This window comes from Lepidochelys olivacea, assembly GCF_965140295.1.
Source record: "Lepidochelys olivacea isolate rLepOli2 genome assembly, chromosome: 3".
NCBI classification, from domain to species: Eukaryota; Metazoa; Chordata; order Testudines; family Cheloniidae; genus Lepidochelys; species Lepidochelys olivacea.
In genome coordinates, this window is record NC_140413.1 from 186,822,278 (window position 1) to 186,849,644 (window position 27,367).

General features: G+C 50.0%; 1 protein-coding gene across 6 annotated transcripts in view; it reads right to left on the bottom strand.

The window, feature by feature from the left end:
- CCDC88A (coiled-coil domain containing 88A) overlaps positions 1-27,367 on the bottom strand; it is a 348,165-nt gene that overhangs the window by 144,940 nt on the left and 175,858 nt on the right. For all 6 annotated transcript variants that reach the window (XM_084624216.1, XM_084624211.1, XM_084624213.1 and 3 more), the window contains one exon: positions 5,050-5,131. In XM_084624216.1, coding sequence (XP_084480342.1) covers positions 5,050-5,131 — 82 coding nt within the window. The remainder of the gene's footprint in view (positions 1-5,049; positions 5,132-27,367) is intronic.

The following is a 27,367-nucleotide window of genomic DNA, read 5'->3' on the forward strand; positions in this document are numbered from 1 at the left end:
CGAAGGGGACCCCTTGGTACACACTGCATGGCCAAGGAAGCTGAACCAATCTGTCAAGAAAGTACAGGGTAGGGCAATAAACCGTCCTGAGCCACATCTGTGAAGAGGACAAAAGCATAACCTGGCAAGATAAACCACCTGGTACATGCGGACATGTGGCTCAACGGGCTCAGGCACACACGAACCATCATAGATGTTTGCGATTGTAGGCTGAGGTCCAGCTGTCAGATCACCTGGAAGCAATCGGCTGGCAGAAATGCTCTTGACTTCGTGAAACTAAAAGGGCCCCAATTCACTCTATTTGCTGAGTGGGGACCAAAGTCAACTTGATGGTGTTTAGAATGAGCCCCAGATGGTCAAGCAAGTGCATGGTGGTATTGAAATAGGCACAAACTTCTTCTCTGGAGCCGCCCTTCAACAACCAGTTGCTGAGACAGAGAAAGACATGGATTCCCTTCCTCTTGAGATATGCCATGACCACCGCCATGCATTTGGTGATGAAGACCCAGGGGGCAGAAGAGAGACTGAAAGGAAGAACCATGTAATGAAAATGGCAGTCTCCTACCATGAAGTGAAGATACTTCAGTGTGGCCATTCTGCTGAATCACAGGAAGTAGGTGTCTTGAAGGTCCAGAGCAGCAAACCAGTTGTTCTGAAACAGCACCTGGCGGATAGCTGACAGAGTAACCATGCGGAACCTCATATATTTGATTAACTTGTTGAGTCATAGAATCATAGACTTTAAGGTCAGAAGGGACCATTATGATTATCTAGTCTGACCTCCTGCATAATGCAGGCCACATAAGCTCACCCACCCACTCCTGTAATAAAACCTAACCTGTGTCTGAACTATTGAAGTCCTCAAATTGTGGTTTAAAGACTTCAAGGTGCAGAGAATCCTCCAGCAAGTGACTCATGCCCCATGCTGCAGACGAAGGTGAAAAACCCCCAGGGCCTCTGCCAATCTGCCCTGAAGGAAAATTCCTTTCCGACCCCAAGTATGGTGATCAGCTAAACCCTGAGCATGTGGGCAAGACTCACCAGCCAGACACCCAGGGAAGAATTCTCTGTAGTAACTCAGATCCCACCCCATCTAACATCCCATCCTAGGCCATTGGGCATATTTACCGCTAATAGTCAAAGATCAATTAATTGCCAAAATTAGGCTATCCCATCATACCATCCCCTCCATAAACGTATCAAGCTTAGTCTTGAAGACAGATATGTCTTTTGCCACACTGCTCCCTTTGGAAGGCTATTCCAAAACTTCACTCCTCTGATGGTTAGAAACCTTTGTCTAATTTCAAGTCTAAACTTCCTGATGGCCAGTTTATATCCATTTGTTCTTGTGTCCACATTGGTACTGAGCTTAAATAATTCCTCTCCCTCCCTGGTATTTATCCCTCTGATATATTTATAGAGAGCAACCATATCTCCCCTATGCCTTCTTTTGATTAGGCTAAACATGCCAAGCTCTTTGAATCTCCTTTCATAAGACAGGTTTTTCATTCCTCTGATCATCCTAGTAACCCTTCTCTGTACCTGTTCCAGTTTGAATTAATCCTTCTTAAACATGGGAGACCAGAACTGCACACAATATTCCAGATGAGGTCTCACCAGTGCCTTGTATAATGGTACTAACACCTCCTTATCTCTACTGGAAATACCTCGTCTGATGCATCCCAAGACTGCATTAGTTTTTTTCACAGCCATATCACATTGGCGGCTCAGAGTCATCCTGTGATCAACCAATACTTTGAGGTTCTTCTCCTCCTCTGTTACTTCCATGTGATGCTTCCCAGTGATGAGTCTGCAGAGGTTGAGGATGGGCCTCATCCTGTCCTTGGATTTCAAAATCAGGAAATGCTAGGAATAGAACACACATCTGTGGTGTTGTGGCAGACCCAACTCTACCACTCCCAATGCTATCAGAGAGCTAAGCCATGCAGAGATGTGCTGGCCGCTGCTTCCCACAGCTCCCATTGGTTGGGAACAGCAAACTGCTGTGCCTGCGGATGGTCAATGTCAGCAAAATGTCTCGCAGCCTGCAATCTGATTACCCTGATGGGCCACATGTGGCCCGCAGGCCGCAGGTTGCTCACCACTGGCATAGCCTGATCTGACAGTGTCTAGGACCCTGCTGTCCAATGTTATTGAGATCCAGGCATTGAAAAAACAAGCCAGCCTGTCCCCAAAGGAACAGGGAGGAGGAAGAACAACTGGCAGAGTACTCTGGACCAATGACTCAAAACAGGCGCTCAGCAGATATCAAAGGAGGGTGCATTGAGCGCCCAGGTCCCAAGCTCCAGTGATTCCTCTTATGAAACCTATCCTGCTTCCTGGAATAGTCTCGCTGTCTTGGGGGAACGGGTTGGACAAAGTGGGGCTGTGGCTTATACGGCTGGTGCTGTTGTGCCCCATAATGGCATCTGTAAGTGGTTCCTCCTTGTCAGCATCCGAGGAAGGCTACCAAGCTGCTGAGAGCCGATCAACAGGAGATTAGCACCAATAACAGTCTGTAGCCAGCCCTCCGGCTGGGGCAGGCAGCAGGCACAGTAAGGCTCAGCCCTCTAGATGGGGCCGAGCAATATCAAGCAGTCAGGCTCAAGCACTCTGGGCAGGGCAGAGCAATGGCAGCCTATGACCCAACTCCTTGGCTGGGTAGACAGCAAAAAGTCAGGCTCAGGCCCTCTGGGCGGGGCAGAGCAAAAGCAGTCTATGACTCAGCTCCCTGGCTGGGCAGACAGCAAACAAATGCAGGCCATCCTGCCTAAGGTGAGTAGGCTACTACCCTCAGGGTGGTGTTAGCAGCAGTGGGTAGGGGGACCCAGGCCAGTGCTACTCCACTGGGTCCCACAGCGGTGGGAAATCCTGCCACTGGGTCATCAAAGGTTCTACTGAAACATGCTTACTGTAGATTCAGCAAACACAACCGGACTAATGTCTGGTTTCCCTGGGCTACTACTTACCCTTACTTGTGCCCTCAGGATACTCGACAGCCAGCAGTTCCAGCAGCTCCTCCGGGTATTCACCGGGCGGCAGCTCCTCCAAGTACTCCCCCAGAAGCAGGAGTTGATACAGGTCAGTTCCTGATTCAGTGGCCAGCAGCAAGGCAGCAGTGTCTGACTCCTTCTCTGGCTCTCCCTCAACTGAGCTGCAGGCCCCACCTCTTATACTTCCTGTTCTGCCCCTCCGCTTCCAGCACAAGGGGCAGGCCTAGCCTGGCTCGGCCCACCAGGGGGCGGGGAGTGGTTCGTCCCTGTCAGCGTCACAGGGAGGCCACTCTGTCTCGCTACAGTGTCTCTGCGCCAATGGGGAGTACACCCCCAGTAACAGCAGGGTAGCCTTCAAATCTTCAAAAGAATGGAGGGTTTAATCTGTTTTGTCCAAGAATAGGGTTCAGCCATCAAACGGCAAGTCCTCAATTGTTTGCTGGACATCCAGCGCAATCCCTGAGATCTGGAGCCAAGAAACCCTCCTCATAGTAATAGCTTAAGTCATCACCCTGGCCAAGCGTCTGCCATATTGTGGTCAGATTATAAGGCCATCTTTGCCACTAAGGAGCCCTCAGCAACCAACTCCTGAAATTCATCCCGGGAGGTCTCAGGCAAATGCTCTTCAAACATAGCCATAACTGACTAATTAAGAAAGTCATATTTGGTCAGCAGGTCTTGCTGATTTGTAACCCCCAGCTGAAGGGACAACAAGATGTAGATCTGCCTTCCCTACCATGTATCAAGGGAGGGTCAGAAGCCCCCACACCATCCTGCATGCCGGAGTTGGTACCGAGCTGGCCTGCACTCTTAGAGGAGGCAGAAGAGTCACTCCAGGACCTGGAACATCCCCAGTTGGTTTTATGTAACCTCTTCCTTGGCACTGATGACAGAGAATTATTTCTGTGCCTCTCTGGAGGTGACCCAACCCCAGAACTAGGGGCAGCCAATCTACCTCCAAGCCCAAGGGTGATATGAGGCTTGAGGAAGGACTCAAGACCTGAGGAAGGCCTCTGTACCAGGTCAGGCATCATGGCCTTCTCAAGTAGGTGCTGCTTCAGGCAAAGGTGCCGCGCCACCTGAGTCCTCTTCTTGAACAAACAACAGATCGAGCAGTGTTCCTTCAGGTGGGCTTCACCAAGTCAAAGCAGACAGTGCATACAGGGGTCACTGTTGGGCATTGCCCCACACGAACGGCAGTGCGTGAACCCTGCTAAGGGCATCACCGGGCGGGGGGGGGGCAGTACCATTAAAAATGACACTATACTAACTCTAAACTAATGAACGACTAATGATCAACTATATACGGAACAACTAGGCTAGAAAATACAAGTTCACGAGGTTGTGGAGCAATAACCACACAGAGCTCCAACTCCAGCTGATGGGTGGTAAGAAGGAATTGAGCCAGGGGAGGGGCGACAGCTATGAGGCACGAGCACTGCCCCTCTGTGGGTACTAGGCACAAGTCTCTGGCTCCAGTGCATGAGGCATGCACACACCTACTGGGAATACATGTCTGCATTTACTCAAAGATGAATCTCTTTTTGTACATTTGTCCATCTCTCTATGAATCACAATAGGAGGACCAAAGTTCTTCCACTTACGATAGTATCTATGAATGACCTGAAATATGGTTTTATATATAGGTGTACTGAAGAATAATTGAAAAGTGCCTTTTCACCCTTTGTTTATCAACAGACATACACAAAATAGAGAATTAAAAATGAAGGCTACTGGAGCTTTTCAAGATACGCCTCTGTACATTCACATTTGTGGGGTATTCTGGTGGTACAACATAGATGTGAGACTTTTGCACAGGCCACTCTTTGAAGACCCATTAATATATAATAAGTGATAATTTTTGCAATTAAGACAAACTGGATAAAGTCAATCAATTAATAAGTTATAAAAGTTCATTCATATTTATAGATGTGATATTAATGCAACAAAACAAAAATACTGCATAAGTTGAAAAATGAAAATAATACTGTTATGGAGATGGTCAAATTCTTAAAAGTTATGTTGACTTTGTATAATAGATGTCCAAGATACACACCTCCTGCTGCAGTCTCTTTAGCTCAGCCTCCAACTGTTCAAGTTCTTGTTTACAATCCAGCAACTGCTCAGTTTTTTCCTCCCTTGAAAAAACAAAAAATGTAATTAAAATAATATAGTACTATACCACTATACCACTGAATCATTGTCTTATTTGCCAATATTTAAATTACTGACAGTAGCTGGGCAACAATAACTACCTCTTGATATTACTCAAACTTTTCTTTATTTAATCCATAATTTCTGGGAGTTTTGCATTGCAAAACAAAAGCTACAGCAAATCAATGTATGTTATAGAGAACAAAATTTTTGAGGAATAAAGTATTACTAACCTGTTTCCTAATGGCTGTTTTTCACGATGTGTTGCATATGTCCATTCCACTGCAAGTGTGCGCGTACCCAGTGCACTGTTGGAGATTCTTTCATCAGTGGCACCTGTCAGGGCACTGCATGTGCCCACTGCTGCCTTGGACTGCTGTGCGATGGTATAAAGGGCAGAAATGCCCTCAATCCTCCACAGTTCCTTCTCACCAGACAGACTCCAATATAAAGGGAAAGGAGGGTGGGTCTTGGAATGGAGATGTGCAACACCTCCAAAAGAAAAAACTGGTACTAACCTTCCATAACTGTTCTTCAAGATGTGTTGCTTATGTTCATTTCATGTCAGGCGTGTGCGTACCATATGCACCGCTGCTGGAGATTATTCCCTTAGTGGTGTCCATAGGGGCCGGTCCTAGCGCTCCCGAAACCGTGCACTTATGAGCCGGTATAAGGGGCGCTGCCGGCCCCACACCCTTTCAGTTCCTTCTTGCCGGTAACTCTAACAGAGGGGAAGGAGGCCGGGTCATGGAATGGACTTGAGCAACACATTTCAAAGAACAACAGTTACAGAACATTAATAACCATTTTTTCTTCTTCAAGTGCTTGCTCATATCGATTCCATGCTAGGTGACTTCCAAGCAGTATCCCTGGTGGTGGACTCAGAGTTCATGGACATGTCGACTGGAACACTGCTCTCCCAAAAGTGACATCGTCAGAGCCTGCTGGGTGATGGCATAATGGGACGTGAAGGTATGAATTCATGACCATGTCGTGGCCCTGCAGATGTCCTGGATTGGAATCTGCCCGAGGAATGCTTCTGACAAAGCCTGGGCCCTTGTAGAATGGGCTGTAACAATGGCCGGAGGTGGAACTTTTGCCTGCTCATAGCACATCCTGATGCAGGCAGTTATTCAGGCTGAGATCCTCTGGGATGATACCAGCAAATCTTTCATCCTGTCCACCATCGCTATAAAGAGCCATGTTGTCTTGCGGAAGGGTTCAATATAGAAGGCTAGCACCCGCCTAACGTCTAAGGTATGCGGCCAATGTTCCTCATCCGATCTGTGAGACTACAGAAGCAAGACAGGCAGAAAAATGTCCTAGTTGTTATGGAACTGTGACACCACCATTGGCAGGAAGGACAGCTGGGGGCACAGTAGGACCTTGTCCTTGAAGAACACCATATAAGAGGGTTCTGAAGTTTGGGCTCTAATTTCAGAGACCCTTCTGGCCAATCTAATTGTCACTAGGAAGGCCATCTTCCATGAGAAGAGCAGCAGCAAACAAGATGCCAACAGTTCAAAGTGGGGGTTCTGTGAGCCTTGACAGTACCAGATTCAAGATTCAGACAGTACCAGATTCATGGGGGAATTGGGTCGCAAAACTGAGGGTACAGTTTTTCCAAGGCATTAAGGAACCTGACTGTTATCTCGTGCATGAAGACTGATTTACCTTGGACTGGAGGGTGGAACGCCGAGATGGCCGCAAGGTGGACCTTGACTGATGATAGGGTCAGACCCTGGTACTTCAGGTGGAGTGAATAATCCAAGATGGACTAGACGACTGAGAGGGGGAAAGACCCTGATCAGAGGCCCAACAAGTGAAGTGCTTCCACTTAGCAAAATAGGTCGCTCTGGTAGAGGGTTTCCCTCTACCCAGTAAGACTTGCTGGACCTGCTCCGAGCAGGCCCACTCCCAAGGGTTCAACCATGCAGCAGCCAAGCCATCAGATGCAGGGACAAAAGGTTTGGGTGAAGCAACTGACCTTGGTTCTGCGAGATCAAATCCAGGCGTAGCGGGAGCTCTAGTGTGGCTGCTACCAAAAGGTCCAGAAGCATGCCGAACCAATCAAGATAAAGATCACAGAAGGGACAAGGCGAGGGTTAAGGACCCTGTGGACTAAGGGTGTTGGGTGGGAAGGTATACAGCAGTTCCACTGCCCACAAGAGCAGGGAGGCATCAGACACGGAGCCCTGGCCGAGACCATGCATTGAGAAAAAATGCAGGAATCTCCTGTTCTGTCTGGAAGCAAAAAGGTCCCCCACTTCTGGAAGATGGAGTTGACAACCAACGGGTGCAGGGACCACTCAGGTGTGAGAAGAACCTGCTGAGGAGATCCACCAGTGCATTCCGGCCCCCAGGGAGATGTGACACCTTGAGGTGAACGGCGTGTTCCACACAAAAGTCTCACAATCGAAGAGCCTCCTGACACAGGGCTGAGGAGCGAGCTCATCCTTGCTTGCTGATGTAGAACATCGTGGCCATATTTTTTGTCAAGATCTGTACAGCTCTCCCTGACAGGTAGGGAAGGAATGCCTAGCAGGCCAAGAGTATCATCCTGAGTTCCCTGACATTTATGTGAAGAGAGATATCCTCCTGGGACCAGAGGCCCTGAGTACAGAGACTGCTGAGGTGGGCTCCCCACTTCAGGTCTTCATCATCTGAGACCAATGTCACTGACAGTTATGGGGCAGTGAAGGGGACTCGGTTCATCACCATTCACGGTTCTGACCAGCAAGTCAATGATGCCAGAACGCTCAATGGAATTGCGAGAAGCAAGTCCAAGTGGTGTCTGCTGGGGGAGTAAACTGATGCCAGCCACATCTACAGAGGTCTGAGATGCAGCCATGCATATTGCACCACCTAAGTACATACTGCCTTGTGGCCCAGCAGCCTGAGTCATGCCCAGGAGATCATAAGCAGATAGGCCTTGATGTGGGCGATGAGTTCTGACATCGGTTGGAACCAGGTCTCCGGCAGGTAGGCCCTGGCCTGAGTAGAGTTGAGCACTGCTCCTATAAACCCTATTTTCTGAACTGGGATCAGAGTTGATTTCTGCTCGTTCATAAGCAGACCCAGCTCTCGACACGTGGGCAGTACTATGCTGAAGTTGTAATGGACCTGAGCTTGTAAACCGCCTTTGACTAGCCAGTTGTCAAAATATGGATAGATCTACATGCCTCGACATCTCAGGTAAACTGCCACCGCAGCCATGCACTTTGTGAAAACCATTGGGGCTGACAAGAGACCGAAGGGGAATGCGGTGAATTGGTAGTGGCACAGTACCACCATGAACCGGAGGAATCTCCTGTGCCCACGGAAGATTGAGATGTGGAAATAAGCGTCTTTTAAATCAAGGGTGGCATACCAGTCTCCCGGATCCAGGGCAGGGATGATGGAGGCCAGAGAGACCATGCAGACCTTCAACGTTTTAAAATATTTGTTGAGTCGACGCAGGTCTAGGATGGGCCTGATGCCCCCTTCGGCCTTTGGGATTAGGAAATATAAGGAGTAAAAACCCCTTCCTCCTCAGATCTCAAGCAACTTCCTCTATAGCCCCCCACACGCAGGAGGGATTCCACCTCCTGGACGAGGAGCTGCTCGTGAGAAGGGTCCCTGAAGAGGGACGGGGTTGGGAGGTGCAACGGGGAGGATGGATGAAAACTGCCACAGTCTGAGGTTATTCAGGACTATGCAGTACGGAAAGGAAACAAGTGATCCAATACCAAAAGAGGGCGTGGATCCTGGGTCAAGTCTGGTACGCTGTCCTCGGGCACACTCTCAAAAGGCCTACCTCAAGCAACCGGGGTATCTTCCTGAGCCCAACTGGGGAATCAAAGACGACTGAGTGGGCTATCAGCACTTATATCCTCTCCCTTTTTCTCTCATAGGGCTTGTGCCTGGGATGACCCGAGAACCGGAGAGGCGGCTGCGACCGGACTGTCTTCTGGAGGCCAGAGTCGTGTACAGGCCCAAAAAGTGCAGAGCAGCCTAAAGTCCTTCAGGCCATGCAACTTAGCTCTAGTCTACACTACGAGTTTAGGTCAGATTTAGCAGCGTTAGATCGGTTTAGCCCTGCACCCGTCCATACTACAAAGCCATTTTTTCTGACTTTAAGGGCTCTTAAAACTGGTTTCTGTGCTCCTTCCCGACGAGTGGATTAGCACTGAAATTGACCTTGCTGGGTCGAATTTGGGGTAGTGTAGATGCAATTTGACGGTATTGGCCTCTGGGAGCTATCCCAGAGTGCTCGATTGTGACCGCTCTGGACAGCACTCTCAACTCAGATGCACTGGCCAGGTAGACAGGAAAAGCCCTGCAAACTTTTGAATTTTATTTCCTGTTGGGCCAATGTGGTGAGCTCATCAGCAGAGGTGACCATGGAGTCCCAGAATTGCAAAAGAGCTCCAGCATGGACCGAAAGGGAGGTACTGGATCTGATCGCTGTATGGAGAGAAGAATCCGTGCTATCAGAACTCCATTCCAAAAGACGAAATGCCAAAATATTTGAAAAAATCTCCAAGGGCATGAAGGACAGAGACTATCATAGGGACCCGCAGCAGTGGCGAGTGAAACTTAAGAAGCTCAGGCAAGCGTACCAAAAAACCCAAGCGGAAAATGCCCACTCGGGGTCAGAGCCCCAGACATGCTGCTTCTATGATGAGCTGCATGCAATTCTAGGTGGTGCCCCTACCACTGCCCCACCCCTGTATGTGGACTCCTGCAAGGGGGGAGTCTCACGCAACAGGGATGAGGATTTGGGGGACGAGGAAGGTGATGAGGAGGGGAAGGTTGAAGATCGCGAACACCAGGCAAGCCGAGAAAATGTTCTCCCTGACAGCCAGGAACTGTTTATCACCTTGGATCCTCCCAACCCGGGCTCCCGGATCTTGAAGGCAGAGAAGACAGCTCTGGTGAGCGTACCTTTGTAAATATAATACACGGTTTAAAAGCAAGCATGTTTAATGATTAATTTGCCCTGAAGACTTGGGATGCATTCGCAGCCAGTACAGCTACTGGAAAAGTCTGTTAACATGTATGGGGATGGAGCGGAAATCCTCCAGGGACATCTCAATGAAGCTCTCCTGGATGCACTCCCAAAGCCTTTGCAAAAGTTTCTGGGGAGGGCAGCCTTATTGCATCCTCCATGGTAGGACACTTTACCACAGCAGGCCAGCAGCACGTAGTCTGGAATCACTGCACAACAAAGCATGGCAGCGTATGGTCCCGGTGTTTGTTGGCATTCAAGCAACATCCGTTCTTTATCTCCCCGTGTTATCCTCAAGAGAGTGACGTCATTCATGGTCATCTGGTTGAAATAGGGGAATTTTATTAAGGGGACATTCAGAGGAGGCTGTTCCTGCTGGGCTGTTTGCCTGTGGCTGAACAGAAATCATCCCCGCTGTTAGCCAAGCGGTCTGGGAAGGGGTGAAGCGATCATCCCATAGAATTAGCAGGGAGGGGGTTAGTTGGGTTTGTGCTGCGCGTTAACACAAAAACCGCAGCCCCTCCTTTTAAATACCAACCCACTTTAAAGGGCCAACCCAACAGGTGCTTGGTATGTGAAATGAGGGTGCTGCTGTTTGAAACCATTCCCACATGTCAGGAAGGTTAAAGAAGCCAAAAGACTGTGACTTAGCATGTCTGCCTGCAAGCCAAATTCTGTTGCCCGCCAGCCCTGCATGTGTGATCTCTCACACCATACCGGCAGGCCATCAATATAAGAGGCAAAATGCGACCTTCTAAAGGTATGTAATGTTAACAGCTTGGTTCACCGTGAAAGAGTCTACCCATTGTTCTCTAAAATGTCTCTTTTTAAAGACTAATCTCCCTTTTTCCCTCCCGCAGCTGCAAATGTTTCAACACTCCCCCTATCATCTCCGTCGCAGAAGCTATCAAAGATTAGAAGCCGAAAAAACCGCACTTCTGATGAAATGTTCTCTGAGCTTATGCAGGCCTCCCACACTGAAAGAGTCCAGCACAATGCGCTGAGGGAGACAATGTCAGAGTCCAGGAAAGCACAAAATGAACGCGAGGACAGGAGGAACGAGCGAGAGGAGAGGTGGCGTCAGCGTGATCAGAGAGGCAGGATACAATGGTGAGGCTACTGGAGGATCAAACTGATATGCTCCAGTGTATGGTTGAGGTGCAGAAAAGGCAGCAGGAGCACAGACGGCCGCTGCAGCCCCTGTGTAATCAACCGCTCTCCTCCCCAAGTTCCATACCACCCAGACGCCAAAGAATGCGGTGGGGGGGCCTCCAGGCACCCAATCACTCCACACCAGAGGACTGCCCAAGCAACAGAAAGCTGGCATTCAATAAGTTTTGAACTGTAGTGTGGCCTTGTCCTTCCATCCTCCCCTCATCCACCACCCCTCCTGGGCTACCTTGGCAGTTATCCCCACATTTGTGTGATGAATTAATAAAGAATGCATGAATTTGAAACAACAATGACTTTATTGCCTCTGCAAGTGGTGATCAAAGGGGGGAGGGGAGGATGGTTGGCTTGCAGGGAAGTAGAATGAACCAAGGGGGTGGACTTTCATCAAGAAACAAACAGAAATTTCACACCATAGCCTGGCAAGTCATGAAACTGGTTTTCAAAGCAGGGCGCGCTGCGCATCAGAGAAGCTGTGCTCTTCTAATCGCTCTGGTGTCTAGTTGCGCGTAATCAGCAGCCAGGCAATTTGCCTCAACCTCCCACCCCGCCATAAATGTCTCCCCCTTACGCTCACAGACATTGTGGAGCACACAGCAAGCAGTAATAACAATGGGAATATTGATTTTGCTGAGGTCTAACAGAGTCAGTAAACTGTGCCAGCGCACTTATAAACATCCAAATGCACATTCTACCACCATTCTGCACTTGCTCAGCCTATAGGTGAACAGCTCCTGACTACTGTCCAGGGTGCCTGTGTATGGCTTCATGAGCCATGGCATTAAGGGGTAGGCTAGGTCCCCAAGGATACATATAGGCATTTCAACATCCTCAACAGTTATTTTCTGGTCTGGGAATAAAGTCCCTTCCTGCAGCCGTTCCCACAGACCAGAGTTCCTAAAGATGCGAGCATCATGTACCTTTCCCGGCCATCCCACGTTGATGTTGGTGAAACGTCCCTTGTGATCCACCAGTGCTTGCAGCACCATTGAAAAGTACCCCTTTCGGTTTATGTACTGGCTGCCTTGGTGATCCGGTCCCAAGATAGGGATATGCGTTCCATCTATCGCCCCACCACAGTTAGGGAATCCTATTGCAGCAAAGCCCTCCACTATGAGCTGCACATTTCCCAGAGTCACTACCCTTCATAGCAGCAGCTCAGTGATTGTGTTGGCTACTTGGATCACAGCAGCCCCCACAGTAGATTTGCCCACTCCAAATTGATTCCCAACTGACCAGCAGCTGTCTGGTGTTGCAAGCTTCCAGAGGGCTATCGCCACTCGCTTGTGAACTGTCAGGGCTGCTCTCATCTTGGTATTCTGGCGCTTCAGGGCAGGGGAAAGCAAGTCACAAAGTTCCATGAAAGTGCCCTTACGCATACGAAGGTTTTCCAGCCATTGGGAATCGTCCCAGACCTGCAACACTATTCGGTCCCACCAGTCTGTGCTTGTTTCCCAGGCCCAGAATCGGCGCTCCATGGCATGAGCCTGCCCCATTGCCACCAGGATAGCCAAACTGTCGGGGCCCGTACTTTGAGAGAAGTCTGTGTCCATGTCCTCATCACTCTCCTCACTGCGCTGCCGTCGCCTACTCGCCTGCTTTTGCAGGTTCTGGTTCTGCATATACTGCATGATAATGCGCGTGGTATTTAGAGAGGTCACAACTGCCGCGGTGATCTGAGCGGGCTCCATGCTTGCTGTGGTATGGCATAAGCAGGAGAGCAGAGTGACAGAGAGTGGATGACGATGCTGACAGCAATATGGCACCTTCACGGAAAAAGGTGCGAAACGATTGTCGGCCATTGCTTTCACGGGGGGAGGGAGAGGTAGGCTGGCAGCAGACCGTGCTGCTGGCTGGGAGAGCAGCCTGAGGCAGAATGGCCCCCTCAAGGATTGAACTCACAACCCTGGGTTTAGCAGGCTCAAACCACTGAGCTATCCCGCTGCCAATATTCAAGGCACGTCTGAATCTCCATTAGACAAAACTTAAAGAAGAGAATGACCTGAGTCACTCCCATTTATGTGCAGGCACCCCTGACAGACTTTACCGAGCAGGCTCCATGCTTGCGTGGTATGGCGTCTGCACGGGTAACCCATGAAAAATGGCGCGAAACGATTGTCTGCCGTTGCTTTCACAGAGGGAGGGAGGAAATGGGGGCCTGACAACATGTACCCAGAATCATCCATGACAATGTTTTTTGCCCCATCAAGCATTGGGATCTCAACCCAGAATTCCAATGGGTGGCGGAGACTGCGGGAACTGTGGGATAGCTACCCACAGTGCAACACTCCGGAAGTCGACGCTAACCTCCGTACTGTGGATGCACTCTGCCGACTTAATGGTCTTAAGTGGGGACACACACAATCGACTGTATAAAATCCCTTTCTAAAAATTCGACTTCTATAAATTCAACCTCATTTCGTAGTGTAGACATACCCTTCATGTCTGTCTGCTCCGAGACCAAGGGGAGGTCTTGGACTCACTGCTGCACCTCGTGAGAGACCTGATGATTGCAGCCACAAACTGTGACACACAGACACCGCCCACGCCATTGAGCCTGGCTGCTGAATCAGCCACATCTAAGGCAGCCTGAAGCGAGGCTCTGGGCACTGACTTGCCTTCCTCCAGGATGGCCAAGAATTCCTGCCTTGACTCCTGAGGCAGGGAGTCTTTAAACTTGGCCATCGAGTCCCAAATATTAAAATCATATCTCCACAGCAATGCCTGCTGATTGGAGAAACAAAGTTTTAGGCTGGCTGTCTAATACACCTTTCTACTAAACAAATCGACCCTCCCTGCATCCTTATTTTTAGGGGTCACACTTGCTTGTGAGGAGAAGTCCTAATCAAATTCGCAAGGTAGCCTGGGAGGGGTGGGTGAGGAGGGAAAAACTGCAGGGGGGGGGTGGTGGATGAGGGGAGGCAGGAAAGACAAGGCCACACTACAGTTCAAAACTTATTGAATGCCAGCCTTCTGTTACTTGGGCAATCCTTTGGGGTGGAGTGGCTGGGTGCCTGTAGCCTCCCCACCCACGTTCTTGGGTGTCTGGGTCAGGAGGATATGGAACTTGGGGAGGAGGGCAGGCGTTTATACATGGGCTGCAGCGGTGGTCTGTGCTCCTGCTGCCTTTCCTGCAGCTCCACCAGATGCCTGAGCATGTCAGTTTGCTCCCCCATTAGCCTCAGCATTGCATCCTGCCTCCTCTCATTGCGCTCCTCCCTCCTCTCATCGTGTTCATTTAATGCTTTCCTGGACTCTGCCATTGTTTGCCTCCACGCATTCTGAGGAGCTCTTTCAGTGCGGGAGGACTGCATGAGCTCTGAGAACATTTCATCGTGAGTGCGGTTTTTTCGCCTTCTAATCTGCCCTAGCCTCTTGGATGGACATGATAGGGGGAGCGTAGGAACATTTGCAGCTGCGGAACGAAAAAAAAGGGAGAGTCGTATGTAAAAAGATACATTTTAGAGAACAAAGGAAAGACTATTTCACACTGAATCAAGCGATTCACATTACATAGCACATGTGCTTTTGGTACAAGGTCGCATTTTGCCTCTTATATTGAGTGTTTGCTAGTTTGGTGTGAGACATCACACACGCTCGGTTGGGCAACAGAATTCGGCTTGGTAGGGCAAAGGGTTTCGTCTTCTTCAACCTTCATAACATGTGGGAACAGTTTCAAACAGCAGTGCCCTCCTTTCCCATACCAAGCAAAGCCTGCTGGGAAGATCCCTGTCAGCCAAACGCAAACAGCTCAGTATGAACGGACCTCCCCGCACCGTGTGGCTAACAGCAGGGATGATTTCTTTTCAGCCAAAGGCAAACAGCCCAGCAGCAATGGGCACCTCCGAATGTCCCCTTAAACAAATTTGCCGTATTTCAACCAGGTGACCATGAATGATATCACTCTCCTGAGGATAGCACAGAGAGTACCTCCAGGAGAGCTTCATGGAGATGTCCCTGGAGGATTTCCACTCCTTCCCAAGATGTGTTAAAAGACTTTTCCAGTAGCTATACTGGCTGCAAATGCATCCCAAGTCTTCAGGGCAAATTAATCATTAAACACGCTTGCTTTTAAACCGTGTATTATATTTACAAAGGTACACTCACCAGAGGTGCCTTCTCCAGCTTCATGGTCTGGAAGCCCACCTTGAGAGGGTATTGGCTCCAGGGTGATGAACAGTTCCTGGCTGCAGGGGAAAAGGGATTCTCCTCTTGCCTGCTGTGTGCTATCCTCAACCTCCTCCTCCTCATCCACAAAATCCTCATCCCTGTTGCGTGAGACTCCCCCATTGCAGGAGTCCACGGACAGTGGTGGGGAAGTGGTAGGGGCTCCCCCTAGAATTGCATGCAGCTCATCATAGAAGCGGCATATATAGGGCTCTGACCCAGAGCAACCATTTGCATCCTTTGTTTTTTGGTAGGCTTGCCTAAGCTCCTTAACTTTCACGTGGCACTGCTGTGTGTCCCTTTTGTAGCCTCTGTCCATCATGCCCTTGGAGATTTTGGCAAATATATTGGCATTTTGTCTTTTGGAATGGAGTTCTGCCTGCACGGATTCTTCTCCCCATACAGAGATCAGATCCAGTACCTCTCATTCGGTCCATGCTGGAGCTCTTTTGCAATTCTGGGACGCCATGGTCACCTGCGCTGATGAGCTCTGCATGGTCACCTCTGCTGATGAGCTTGCCACGCTGGCCAAACAGAAAATGAAATTCAAAAGTTCCTGGGGCTTTTCCTGTCTACTTGGCCAGTGCATCTGACTTGAAAATGGTGTCCAGAGCGGTCACAATGGAGCACTCTGGGATAGCTCCCGGAGGTCAATACCATAGAATTACGTCCAAACTACCCCAAATTCGACCCAGCGAGGTCGATTTTAGCGCTACTTCCTTCGCCGGGGAGGAGTACAGAAATCAATTTTAAGAGCCCTTAAAGTCGACAAAACAGGCATGGTCATGTGGATGGCTGCAGGGTTAAATCCACCTAACACTGCTAAATTCGACCTAAACTCCTAGTGTAGACCAGGGCTAACTATTTTAATTCACTAACAAGAGAAAACTATACACAACCAAAAAAGTCCGAACCACTAGGGTAAGAAAGCCTTACAAGCGCAAGAGACTAATCCAGCAACCATCATGGGCGGTAAGAAGAAACTGAGAGGGTGTCGAACCAGTGGTGCCCCTTATACTGGCACATGACCGTGGGACTCCGGGGGGGGGTGTTAGAACTGGCCCTATGGATACCACTAAGGGAAAAATCTCCAGCAACTATGCATATAGGTGCGCGCACACATAGCATGGAATCAACATAAGCAAGCACTCGAACAACAAAAGTTACGGTACAGGTTAGTAACAGTTTCTTATCCTTGACCTAGTGAGGAGGGCTTTAAACTAGGTTCACCGGGGGAAGGAGACCAAAGCCCTGAGGTAAGTGAGCAAGCAGGATACCAGGAGGAAGCACAGGCAGGAACATCTGTGAGGGCAGGGCTCCTACCTCATACTGAGAATGAGGGGCGATCAGGAGGTTATCTCAAGTGCCTATATACAAATGCAGAAAGCCTTGGAAATAAGCAGGGAGAACTGGAGGTCCTGGTGAAGGCAAGGAATTATGACGTGATTGGAATAACAGAGACTTGGTGGGATAACTCACATGACTGGAGTACTGTCATGGATGGTTATAAACTATTCAGGAAGGACAGGCAGGGCAGAAAAGGTGGGGGAGTAGCACTGTATGTAAGGGAGCAGTATGACTGCTCAGAGCTCCGGTATGAAACTGCAGAAAAACCTGAGTGTCTCTGGATTAAGTTTAGAAGTGTGAGCAACAAGAGTAATGTAATGGTGGGAGTCTGCTATAGACCACCGGATCAGGGGGATGAGGTGGATGAGGCTTTCTTCCAGCAACTCGCAGAAGCTACTAGATCTACTACTAGAAGCTACTAGATCGCCCTGGTTCTCATGGGCGACTTTAATCATCCTGATATCTGTTGGGAGAGCACTACAGTGGTGCACAGACAATCCACGAAATTTTTTGAAAATGTAGGGGACAATTTCCTGGTGCAAGTGCTGGAGGAGCCAACTAGGGGGAAAGCTTTTCTTGACCTATGCTGCTCACAAACCCGGAAGAATTAGTGGGGGAAGCAAAAGTGGAGGCAGTGACCATGAGTTGGTCGAGTTCAGGATCCTGACACAGGGAAGAAAGGGAAGCAGCAGAATACGGACCCTGGAATTCAGAAAAGCAGACTTCGACTCCCTCAAAAAACTGATGGGTAGGATCCCCTGTGGGAAAAACATGAGGGGGAAAGGAGTCCAGGAGAGCTGGCTGTATTTCAAAGAATCCCTATTGAGGTTACAGGGACAAACCATCCCGATGTGTCAAAAGAATAGTAAATATGGCAGGCGACCAGCTTGGCTTAACAGTGAAATCCTTGCGGATCTTAAACATAAAAAAGAAGCTTACAAGATGTGGAAGATTGGACAAATGACCAGGGAAGAGTATAAAAATGTTGCTCGGGCATGTAGGAATGAAATCAGGAGGGCCAAATCGTACCTGGAGCTGCAGCTAGCAAGAGATGTCAAGAGTAACAAGAAGGGTTTCTTCAGGTATGTTGGCAACAAGAAGAAAGTCCAGGAAAGTGTGGGCCCCTTACTGAATGAGGGAGGCAACCTAGTGACAGAGGATGTGGAAAAAGCTAATGTACTCAATGCTTTTTTTGCCTCTGTCTTCACGAACAAGGTCAGCTCCCAGACTGCTGCGCTGGGCAACACAGCACAGGGAGTAGGTGGCCAGCCCTCTGTGGAGAAAGAAATGGTTAGGGACTATTTAGAAAAGCTGGACGTGCACAAGTCCATGGGGCAGGATGCGTTGCATCCGAGAGTGCTAAAGGAGTTGGCGCTGTGATTGCAGAGCCATTGGCCATTATCTTTGAAAACTCATGGCTATCCGGGAAGTCCCAACTGGAAAAAGGCTAATGTAGTGCCCATCTTTAAAAAAGGGAAGAAGGAGGATCCTGGGAACTACAGGCCAGTCAGCCTCACCTCAGTCCCTGGAAAAATCATGGAGCAGGTCCTCAAAGAATCAATCCTGAAGCACTTAGAGGAGAGGAAAGTGATCAGGAACAGTCAGCATGGATTCACCAAGGGAAGGTCATGCCTGACTAATCTAATCGCCTTTTATGATGAGATTACTGGTTCTGTGGATGAAGGGAAAGCAGTGGATGTATTGTATCTTGACTTTAGCAAAGCTTTTGACACGGTCTCCCACAGTATTCTTGTCAGCAAGTTAAGGAAGTATGGGCTGGATGAATGCACCATAAGGTGGGTAGAAAGTTGGCTAGATTGTCGGGCTCAACGGGTAGTGATCAATGGCTCCATGTCTAGTTGGCAGCCGGTGTCAAGTGGAGTGCCCCAGGGGTCGGTCCTGGGGCCGGTTTTGTTCAATATCTTCATAAATGATCTGGAGGATGGTGTGGATTGCCATCTCAGCAAATTTGCGGATGATACTAAACTGGGAGGAGTGGTAGATATGCTGGAGGGGAGGGATAGGATACAGAAGGACCTAGACAAATTGGAGGATTGGGCCAAAAGAAATCTGATGAGGTTCAATAAGGATAAGTGCAGGGTCCTGCACTTAGGACGGAAGAACCCAATGCACAGCTACAGACTAGGGACCGAATGGCTGGGCAGCAGTTCTGCGGAAAAGGACCTGGGGTGACAGTGGACGAGAAGCTGGATATGAGTCAGCAGTGTGCCCTTGTTGCCAAGAAGGCCAATGGCATTTTGGGATGTATAAGTAGGGGCATAGCGAGCAGATCGAGGGACGTGATCGTTCCCCTCTATTCGACATTGGTGAGGCCTCATCTGGAGTACTGTGTCCAGTTTTGGGCCCCACACTACAAGAAAGATGTGGATAAATTGGAGAGAGTCCAGCGAAGGGCAACAAAAATGATTAGGGGTCTGGAACACATGACTTATGAGGAGAGGCTGAGGGAACTGGGATTGTTTAGTCTGCGTAAGAGAAGAATGAGGGGGGATTTGATAGCTGCTTTCAACTACCTGAGAGGTAGTTCCAGAGAGGATGGTTCTAGACTATTCTCAGTGGTGGAAGAGGACAGGACAAGGAGTAATGGTCTCAAGGTGCAGTGTGGGAGGTTCAGGTTGGATATTAGGAAAAACTTTTTCACTAGGAGGGTGGTGAAACACTGGAATGCGTTGCCTAGAGAGGTGGTGGAATCTCCTTCCTTAGAAGTTTTTAAGGTCAGGCTTGACAAAGCCCTGGCTGGGATGATTTAATTGGGGATGGGTCCTGCTTTTGAGCAGGGGGTTGGACTAGATGACCTCCTGAGGTCCCTTCCAACCCTGATATTCTATGATTCTATGATGAGGTTCAACAAGGATAAGTGCAGGGTCTGCATTTAGGACGGAAGAATCCATTGCACCGCTACAGACTAGGGACCGAATGGCTAGGCAGCAGTTCTGCGGAAAAGGACCTGGGGTGACAGTGGACGAGAAGCTAGATATGAGTCAACAGTGTCCCCTTATTGCCAAGAAGGCCAATGGTATTTTGGGATGTATAAGTAGGGGCATAGCCAACAGACCGAAGGACGTGATCGTTCCCCTCTATTCGACATTGGTGAGGCCTCACCTGGAGTACTGTGTCCAGTTTTGGGCCCCACACTACAAGAAGGATTATGAGGAGAGGCTTATGAGGAGAGGCTGAGGGAGCTGGGATTGTTTAGCCTGCAGAAGAGAAGAATGAGGGGGGATTTGATAGCTGCTTTCAACTACCTGAAAGGGGGTTCCAAAGAGGATGGCTCTAGACTGTTCTCAATGGTAGCAGATGAGAGAACAAGGAGTAATGGTCTCAAGTTGCAGGGGGGGAGGTTTAGATTGGATATTAGGAAAAACTTTTTCACTAAGAGGGTGGTGAAACACTGGAATGAGTTACCTAGGGAGGTGGTAGAATCTCCTTCCTTAGAGGTTTTTAAGGTCAGGCTTGACAAAGCCCTGGCTGGGATGATTTAACTGGGAATTGGTCCTGCTTTGAGCAGGGGGTTGGACTAGATGACCTTCTGGGGTCCCTTCCAACCCTGATATTCTATGATTCTAAGGATGTGGAGAAATTGGAGAGAGTCCAGCGAAGGGCAACAAAAATGATTAGGGGTCTGGAACACATGACTTATGAGGAGAGGCTGAGGGAACTGGGATTGTTTAGTCTGCAGAAGAGAAGAATGAGGGGGGATTTGATAGCTGCTTTCAACTACCTGAGAGGTGCTTCCAAAGAGGATGGTTCTAGATTATTCTCAGTGGTAGAAGATGACAGGACAAGGAGTAATGGTCTCAAGTTGCAGTGGGGGAGGTTTAGGTTGGATATTAGGAAAAACGTTTTCACTAGGATGGTGGTGAAACACTGAATGCGTTACCTAGGGAGGTGGTAGAATCTCCTTCCTTAGAAGTTTTTAAGGGTCAGGCTTGACAAAGCCCTGGCTGGGATGATTTAATTGGGGATTGGTCCTGCTTTGAGCAGGGAGTTGGACTAGATGACCTCCTGAGGTCCCTTCCAACCCTGATATTCTATGATTCTATGATGAGTTTAAGGTACTCCATGATTCATCATCATCTGGGCATGGTAGATTTGGTGCCTACATGAATTTTAGCTTCTCTGGACTGGGGGACCATCTCAGCCAATGTATGTGTGGACCTTCCATTTGCCCCTTCTCAGCCTACTTTGACCTTAGTTACAAACACTTCTGCCCAAGGTTGGGGGACCACTTGGGATTCCTGCAGACTCAAGGTCTGTGGTCTGCCCAGGATTTAACTCTCCCCATAAATATAACAGAATTGAGAACTATTTGACTAGCTTGTCCTGATTTCCTTCCCCATATCAACAGAGAAAGAATTTGTTAGTGCTTACATACAATACAGCTGTCATGTTTTGTGTGAACAGGCATGGAGGGGCCTCGTTGACTCTGCTGTGCTGAGAGGCAGTTCTAGTGTGGGACTTTTGTATCAACCACTTAATCCACCTCAAAGCCTCCCACTTTCTGGGTGTACAGAACTGTCTGGGAGACCAGTTGAGCATGAGTGGTGTCTCTGTCCAGATGCAACCAGGTTTGTTTTCCAGCTGTGGGAGATTCGCAAGGTAGGAGAGACGCCCTGGCTGACACCACGCCCAGAAGTGCCCTGATAAACTCTATGAACTGCGCGGGGACTAACATGGACTTGGTATCATTTACCAACAGCCCAGAGAGGCGCACATGGACATAAGGAGTGCCATGTGATCCTGCACCTGCGACCTGGAGCTGCCCTTGACCAGCCAGTCGTCGAGTTAGGGGAAGACCTGGACCCTCCCACATCTGAGGTAGGCCACCACCACAGACATACACTTTGTGAATACCCTGGGAGCCATGGACAGTTTACGGTCCTTCCGTTTGGCCTGGTAGTGCTCCTGCCCAACCGTTAAAAGGAGGAAACATCTATATCCCTCTAATATATGAATGTGGAAGTACATGTTCTGCAGATCAAGGGCAGTGTACCAGTCCCCAGGATCCAGGGAGTGGATGATGGAGGCCAGAGAGACAATGCAAAACTTGAGCTTTACTGGTTCAGTCTTTGCAGGTCCAGGATGGGCCTGAGCCCCCCTTTGGCCTTTGGGAGAAGAAAGTAGTGGGAGTGGAAACCCTTGTGTATGAACTCCGCTGGTACCACCTCCACTGCTCCTAAGCCAAGGAGCCACCTCACCTCCTGCTTGAGCAGGGTCTCATGAGGGGGCCCTGAGAAGGGACGGGGTGAGGTAGAGGTAAACTGGAGGGTGTAACCCCAGGAGAGAGTGATGAGGACTCAATCGGTCCGAGGTTAGTCACGACCAGTCTGGGAGAAAAGCACACAACCGGCTGGAGAAGGGAAGCTTTATTGCACGTGGATCCCTGGAATGAACTGGTAAGTTGCCCCCGAGCATCTTGTCAAAACTGACACTTTCCCGCCTGTTTGCCCTTAGAGGGTGCAGACCGTGATTGCCTCTGCAGGCGTTTCTTATAGTCCCTTGACTTTTTATAAGGGGGCTCATATTTAGAGTAGGTGGCCTGGGTGGGAGCCTGCTGCAGCTTAAACTTGGTCCTGTTCGGGGCTGGGACATACAGGTCAAGGGTCTTTAGCGTTATACAGGAATCTTTCAGGCATGGCAATTTCATGTCCGTCTGTTCCACAAACAGGGCCTTGCCATTGAATGGAATGTCCTGTAATGAGTTCTGCGCCTCTCTGGACAACCCAGACAGCAGAAGCTATGATGCCCTCCTCATGGACACCACGGAGGCCATGGACCTTGCAGTAGTATCTGTAGCATCAGAGGCTGCCTGAAGGGCTACCCTGGCAGCAACCGTACCCTCTTCCACCAGAGCCTTGAACTCCTTTTTGTCACGCTCTTGGAGGGAATCCTCGAATTTGGGCAAAGAGCCCCACAAATTGAACTCATACCTCTCCAGGAGGGCCTTGGTGGTTTGACACCCTTAGTTGGAAACTGGAGGATGAATAAACTTTTCTACCAAATAGATCCAGCCTCCTTGAGTCCTTATTTTTAGGAGTAGGGATTGGTTGACTTTGCCTCTCCCTGTGGTTAATCGACTCCACCACTACGGAGTTGGGGGCAGGGTGGGTGTACAGAATTCATGCCCTTTGGCAGGTACAAAGTATTTCCGTTTTCCCCTCAAAGAAATGGGGAGCAAAGAAGCTGGGGTTTGCCACAAGGCATTGGAAATCTTTGCCACCCCTTCATGGAGAGGGAGAACCACCCTGCCCGGCGCTGAAGCCAAGAGGACGTTGAAGGGGGAGTCCGAGGGTTCATCCATCTCCTCGGCTTGAAGCCATCCTTTTCAATGGTTCTTGGTGGGCTTTCGAGTCCTCCTGTGGGACAGGCGGAGGAGGGGTCATGACTGCCTCATCCGGGGAGGACGAGGATGGGGGTGCAGAACTCTGCGTACCCACCGGAACCATAGGTCCCACCACTGGGTCCCCCTCCGGGCGCAGGACCAGGGATGAGCGCCCCACCGACTCCTTCCTGGGAGGCTGAGATAGGGAGGCTGATGGGGGCTGCATCGGGTGCCACGGGGCCCATTGGTACCACGATGCCAGCCAAGGGGCTCGGTGCCACTGCACCTGCTCTGGCACCAGGGGAGCAGGCTGTTCAGCCTGACTGGCCTGTCACAACGGCTGATGACTGCGAAGGGAGGCCGGGCTGGCATACGACCTGCTACTATCCCAGGACTGGGAGGAGCGGTGACGTCGGGAATGGTACCAACCATGAGACCGTGATCCAGGCGTGGAGGACTGGGAGTTCTGCCGGTAGCAGCTGCTCCGTGATCGGCTCCGACCGGCGGATCCGTGACGGCAAGGTGGCGGAGATCGATGACTGGGACTGTGAGAGCGGTGCCATGGCAGGGACCTCAAGCAAGACAAAGAACGGGAATGGCGTCGATGCACGTACCACACTGGCCTACGGTAGCCTCTCGGAGATGAGGACCTCGGGTGCCAACTGTCCTAGTGTTGATGGAACATGCTCTTCTTGCGAGGCCTACAATCCCTTGAGGTGGAGCAGTGCCTGGAACCCCTGCCAATTGGTACCAAGCCAGACAACCTGGTGGCGGTCGATGGTGACCAGCACGGACTGCGCACGGGGTGGTCGCTGAGTGGGGAACGGCGTCGGGAACATTCCCTAGACTGACCAGCACCGTACAGGCAGCGACTGCAGAGATCCAAGCAGCTGCTTGCCTATAGACTGGGGACCCAACGGTGGCAGTGCCCCTGCACTGGCAGAGACATAATGTCCCGAGCCACATGCAGGGCCTCCGGCGTGGAAGGCATCTGGACATCAGGGAAGGCAGGCTCAGAGTGTGCCGGGCTACTCTGCTCAACTTGAGTGGGAGGCCGGGAGGCCAATGGGGACCGAGAGCTGCCCAACATGGGTCTAGTTTCTCCCCCGGTCTTACTCAGGTGTTTTGGCAGAGAAGACCTTTTCTTAGCCTTCTCGGAGTGCCCCGTGGACAGGGAGCGGTGACAGGTGGTGGAGGGTACCGAAGGGTCGCCATGCACTGATGCCGTGGTGCTCAGCAACAACTAGGAGCAGTGCAATGGTTCTGGGTTCAATGGTTCTGGGTTCAAGGCCAACTCCATCAAAATGGCTCGGGGCTGAATGTCCCGCTTCTTCTTGGTCCGAGGCTTGAAGGATCTGCAAATCTTCCAGTAATCGCTGAGATGGGTCTCCCCAGACAGCACAAACAGTCCGCATGCGAATCACTCACTGGCATCAGTTGCTTCCAAGTGTCGCAAGACTTAAAGCCCAGGGCATTGGCATGCCCCGACCTGGGCACACTGAACTAACTCTAAAATAACTAAAAACTAGTTCGACTACAGGTATTACTAGCTATAAACTAATGAAATCCAAGAAGGAAGCTACAGCAAAGCTGGAGCAAAGCAGTTCTGACACACCTTCACTGGCGGCAACAAGGAACTGAGGGTGGGGGGACCGCACAGCGCCTGTGATACCCGGCCATGGCGGCACCACTGCAGGGGCCGCTAGGGGTGCTCCCCTACGGGTACTGCTCGGGGAAAAACTTCTGGCACCGGTGCACGTGGCAAGCACGCACACCTATTGTGGAATACACATGAGCAATCGCTCAGAGAAGAAACTCCCTCATCCAGAAACAACCATACATAAGTTTGTGATAAGAACCAGCAGATTACAAAAAGAGGTAATTGATAAAAAAATTACCCGGTTTGTTTATGCAACAAACTCTCCTTGCCATATGATTGAGAAACCACACTTCATTAACATGGTTGTGTCATTAAGACCAGGATACAATCCACCCAACAGAGCAGATGTCACAGGCAAATTGGTGGATAAAGTGTATGAAAGAGAAATTGAGCAGTGTGCAAAAGGTCTAGAAGGTAAAATTGTTAACATGAGTCTTGATGGGTGGAGCAATGTCCACAATGATCCTGTTGTACGTACTTGTGTGACAAGAGAAGAAGTGAATGTCTTCCTTACAGAAACAATTGATACTTCAGGAAATGCACACACAGCAGAGTACTTACAAGAAGTAGCAGAAAAAGCTTTGAAAAAAAATTCAAATGTCTAGTACGCAGCTTGCTCAGAGACAATACTGCAAATGTATCCAAGATGAGAAGAAATGATTTAGAAGAGAGTGAAGGGAGTCCCAAGCTAATAACATACAGTTGCAGTGCTCATTTCATGCACCTCCTAGCCAAAGACTTCAGTGTTTCAGAAATAAAGGCTCATGATGTTGAAATTGCAAAATTTCTTGTCATCTAGTCCAACCCCCTGCTCAAAGCAGGACCAATCTCCGACTAAATCATCCCAGCCAGGGCTTTGTCAAGCCTGACCTTAAAAACCTCTAAGGAAAGAGATTCCACCACTTCCCTAGGTAACCCATTCCAGTGCTTCACCACCCTACTAGTGAAAAAGCTTTTCCTAATATCCAACTGAAGTGAGTTGGAGTGGCCTCCCTCCTCCAGGGCGAGCGAGGATCTGCTACACTCCCATTCGAGGGCGATGCCTACGTCGCCCCACCCCCCTCACCGGAAATACAGGGGTGGGGCCGGAGGAGGACGGGGTGACCCTGCACCTGCTGTGCCCAAGCTCCGGACACTGACAAGGACTGGCCCGGAGTGCCCGCCGCTGTGTACCCCGAGGAGCTAGATGAGGCCTGGAGGCCAGAGGTACCAACCCCTGGGGAGGCAGGAAGTAGCCCAGAGGCAGCCACAGACTGAGTCGGCCACAGACTAAGCCACAGACTGCTAGGGCCCTGGGCTGGGATGTGGTGGAGTAGGGTGGGCCCTCATCACCCTGCCCACACCCCGGGAAGCCAACTCTTGCCTGGTACTGGGAAGGTCCTGCTGTGGAAGAAGGCGCCTCCCTCCCCAGGCACCCAGCTAAGACTATATTGTTTGCTGTCTGCCTGAGCCCTGCCCAGGCTAAAGTCAGCCCTGAGGCTGTTTGGTTACAGACTGCCTGAGCCTCCTCAAGCCCAGGCCCCAGCCCACTGATAGACTTGGCTTAAGCGACGACAGATTGAGTCGCCCAGATCAGGCTAACGCCTGATGGGGACTGTGTGTCGCCCAGCTCCACTGGGGGCCCTGGATTGTCCTGCGGACTCTGGTTCTGGCCAGACAGGACCGGATGGAGTGAGCGAGGGTCCCCTACACCAACCTAAACCTCCCCCAATGAAACTTGAGACCATTACTCATTGTTCTGTCATATACTACCACTGAGAACAGTCTAGATCCATCCTCTTTGGAATCCCCTTTCAGGTACTTGAGAACAGCTATCAAATCCCCGCTCATTCTTCTCTTCTGCAGACTAAATAATCACAGTTCCCTCAGCCTCTCCTCAGAAGTCATGTGCTCCAGCCGCCTAATCATATTTGTTGCCCTCGGCTGGACTCTTTCCAATTTTTCCACATCCTTCTTGTAGTGTGGGGACTGGACACAGTACTCCAGATGAGGCCTCACCAATGCCGAATAGAGGGGAATGATCATGTCCCTTGATCTGCTGGCAATGCTCCTACTTATACAGACCAAAATGCCGTTAACCTTCTTGGCAACAAGGGCACACTGTTGACTCATATCCAGCTTCTCATCCACCGTAACCCTTGGTCCTTTTCTGCGGAACTGCTGCTTAGCCACTCAGTCCCTAGACTGTAGCAGTGCATGGGATTCTTCCATCCTAAGTGCAGGACTCTGCACTTGTCCTTCTTGAACCTCATCAGATTTCTTTTGGCCTACTCCTCTAATTTGTCTAGGTCCCTCTATATCCTATCCCTACCCTCCAGCGTATCTACCATTCCTCCCAGTTTAGTGTCATCTGCAAACTTGCTGAGGGTGCAATCCACACCATCCTCCAGATCATTAATGAAGATATTGAACAAAACTGGCCCCAGGACCAACCCTTGGGGCACTCTGTTTGACACCAGCTGCCAACTAAACATCGAGCCATTGATCACTACCCGTTGAGCCTGATGATCTAGCCAGCTTTCTATCCACCTTATAGTCCATTC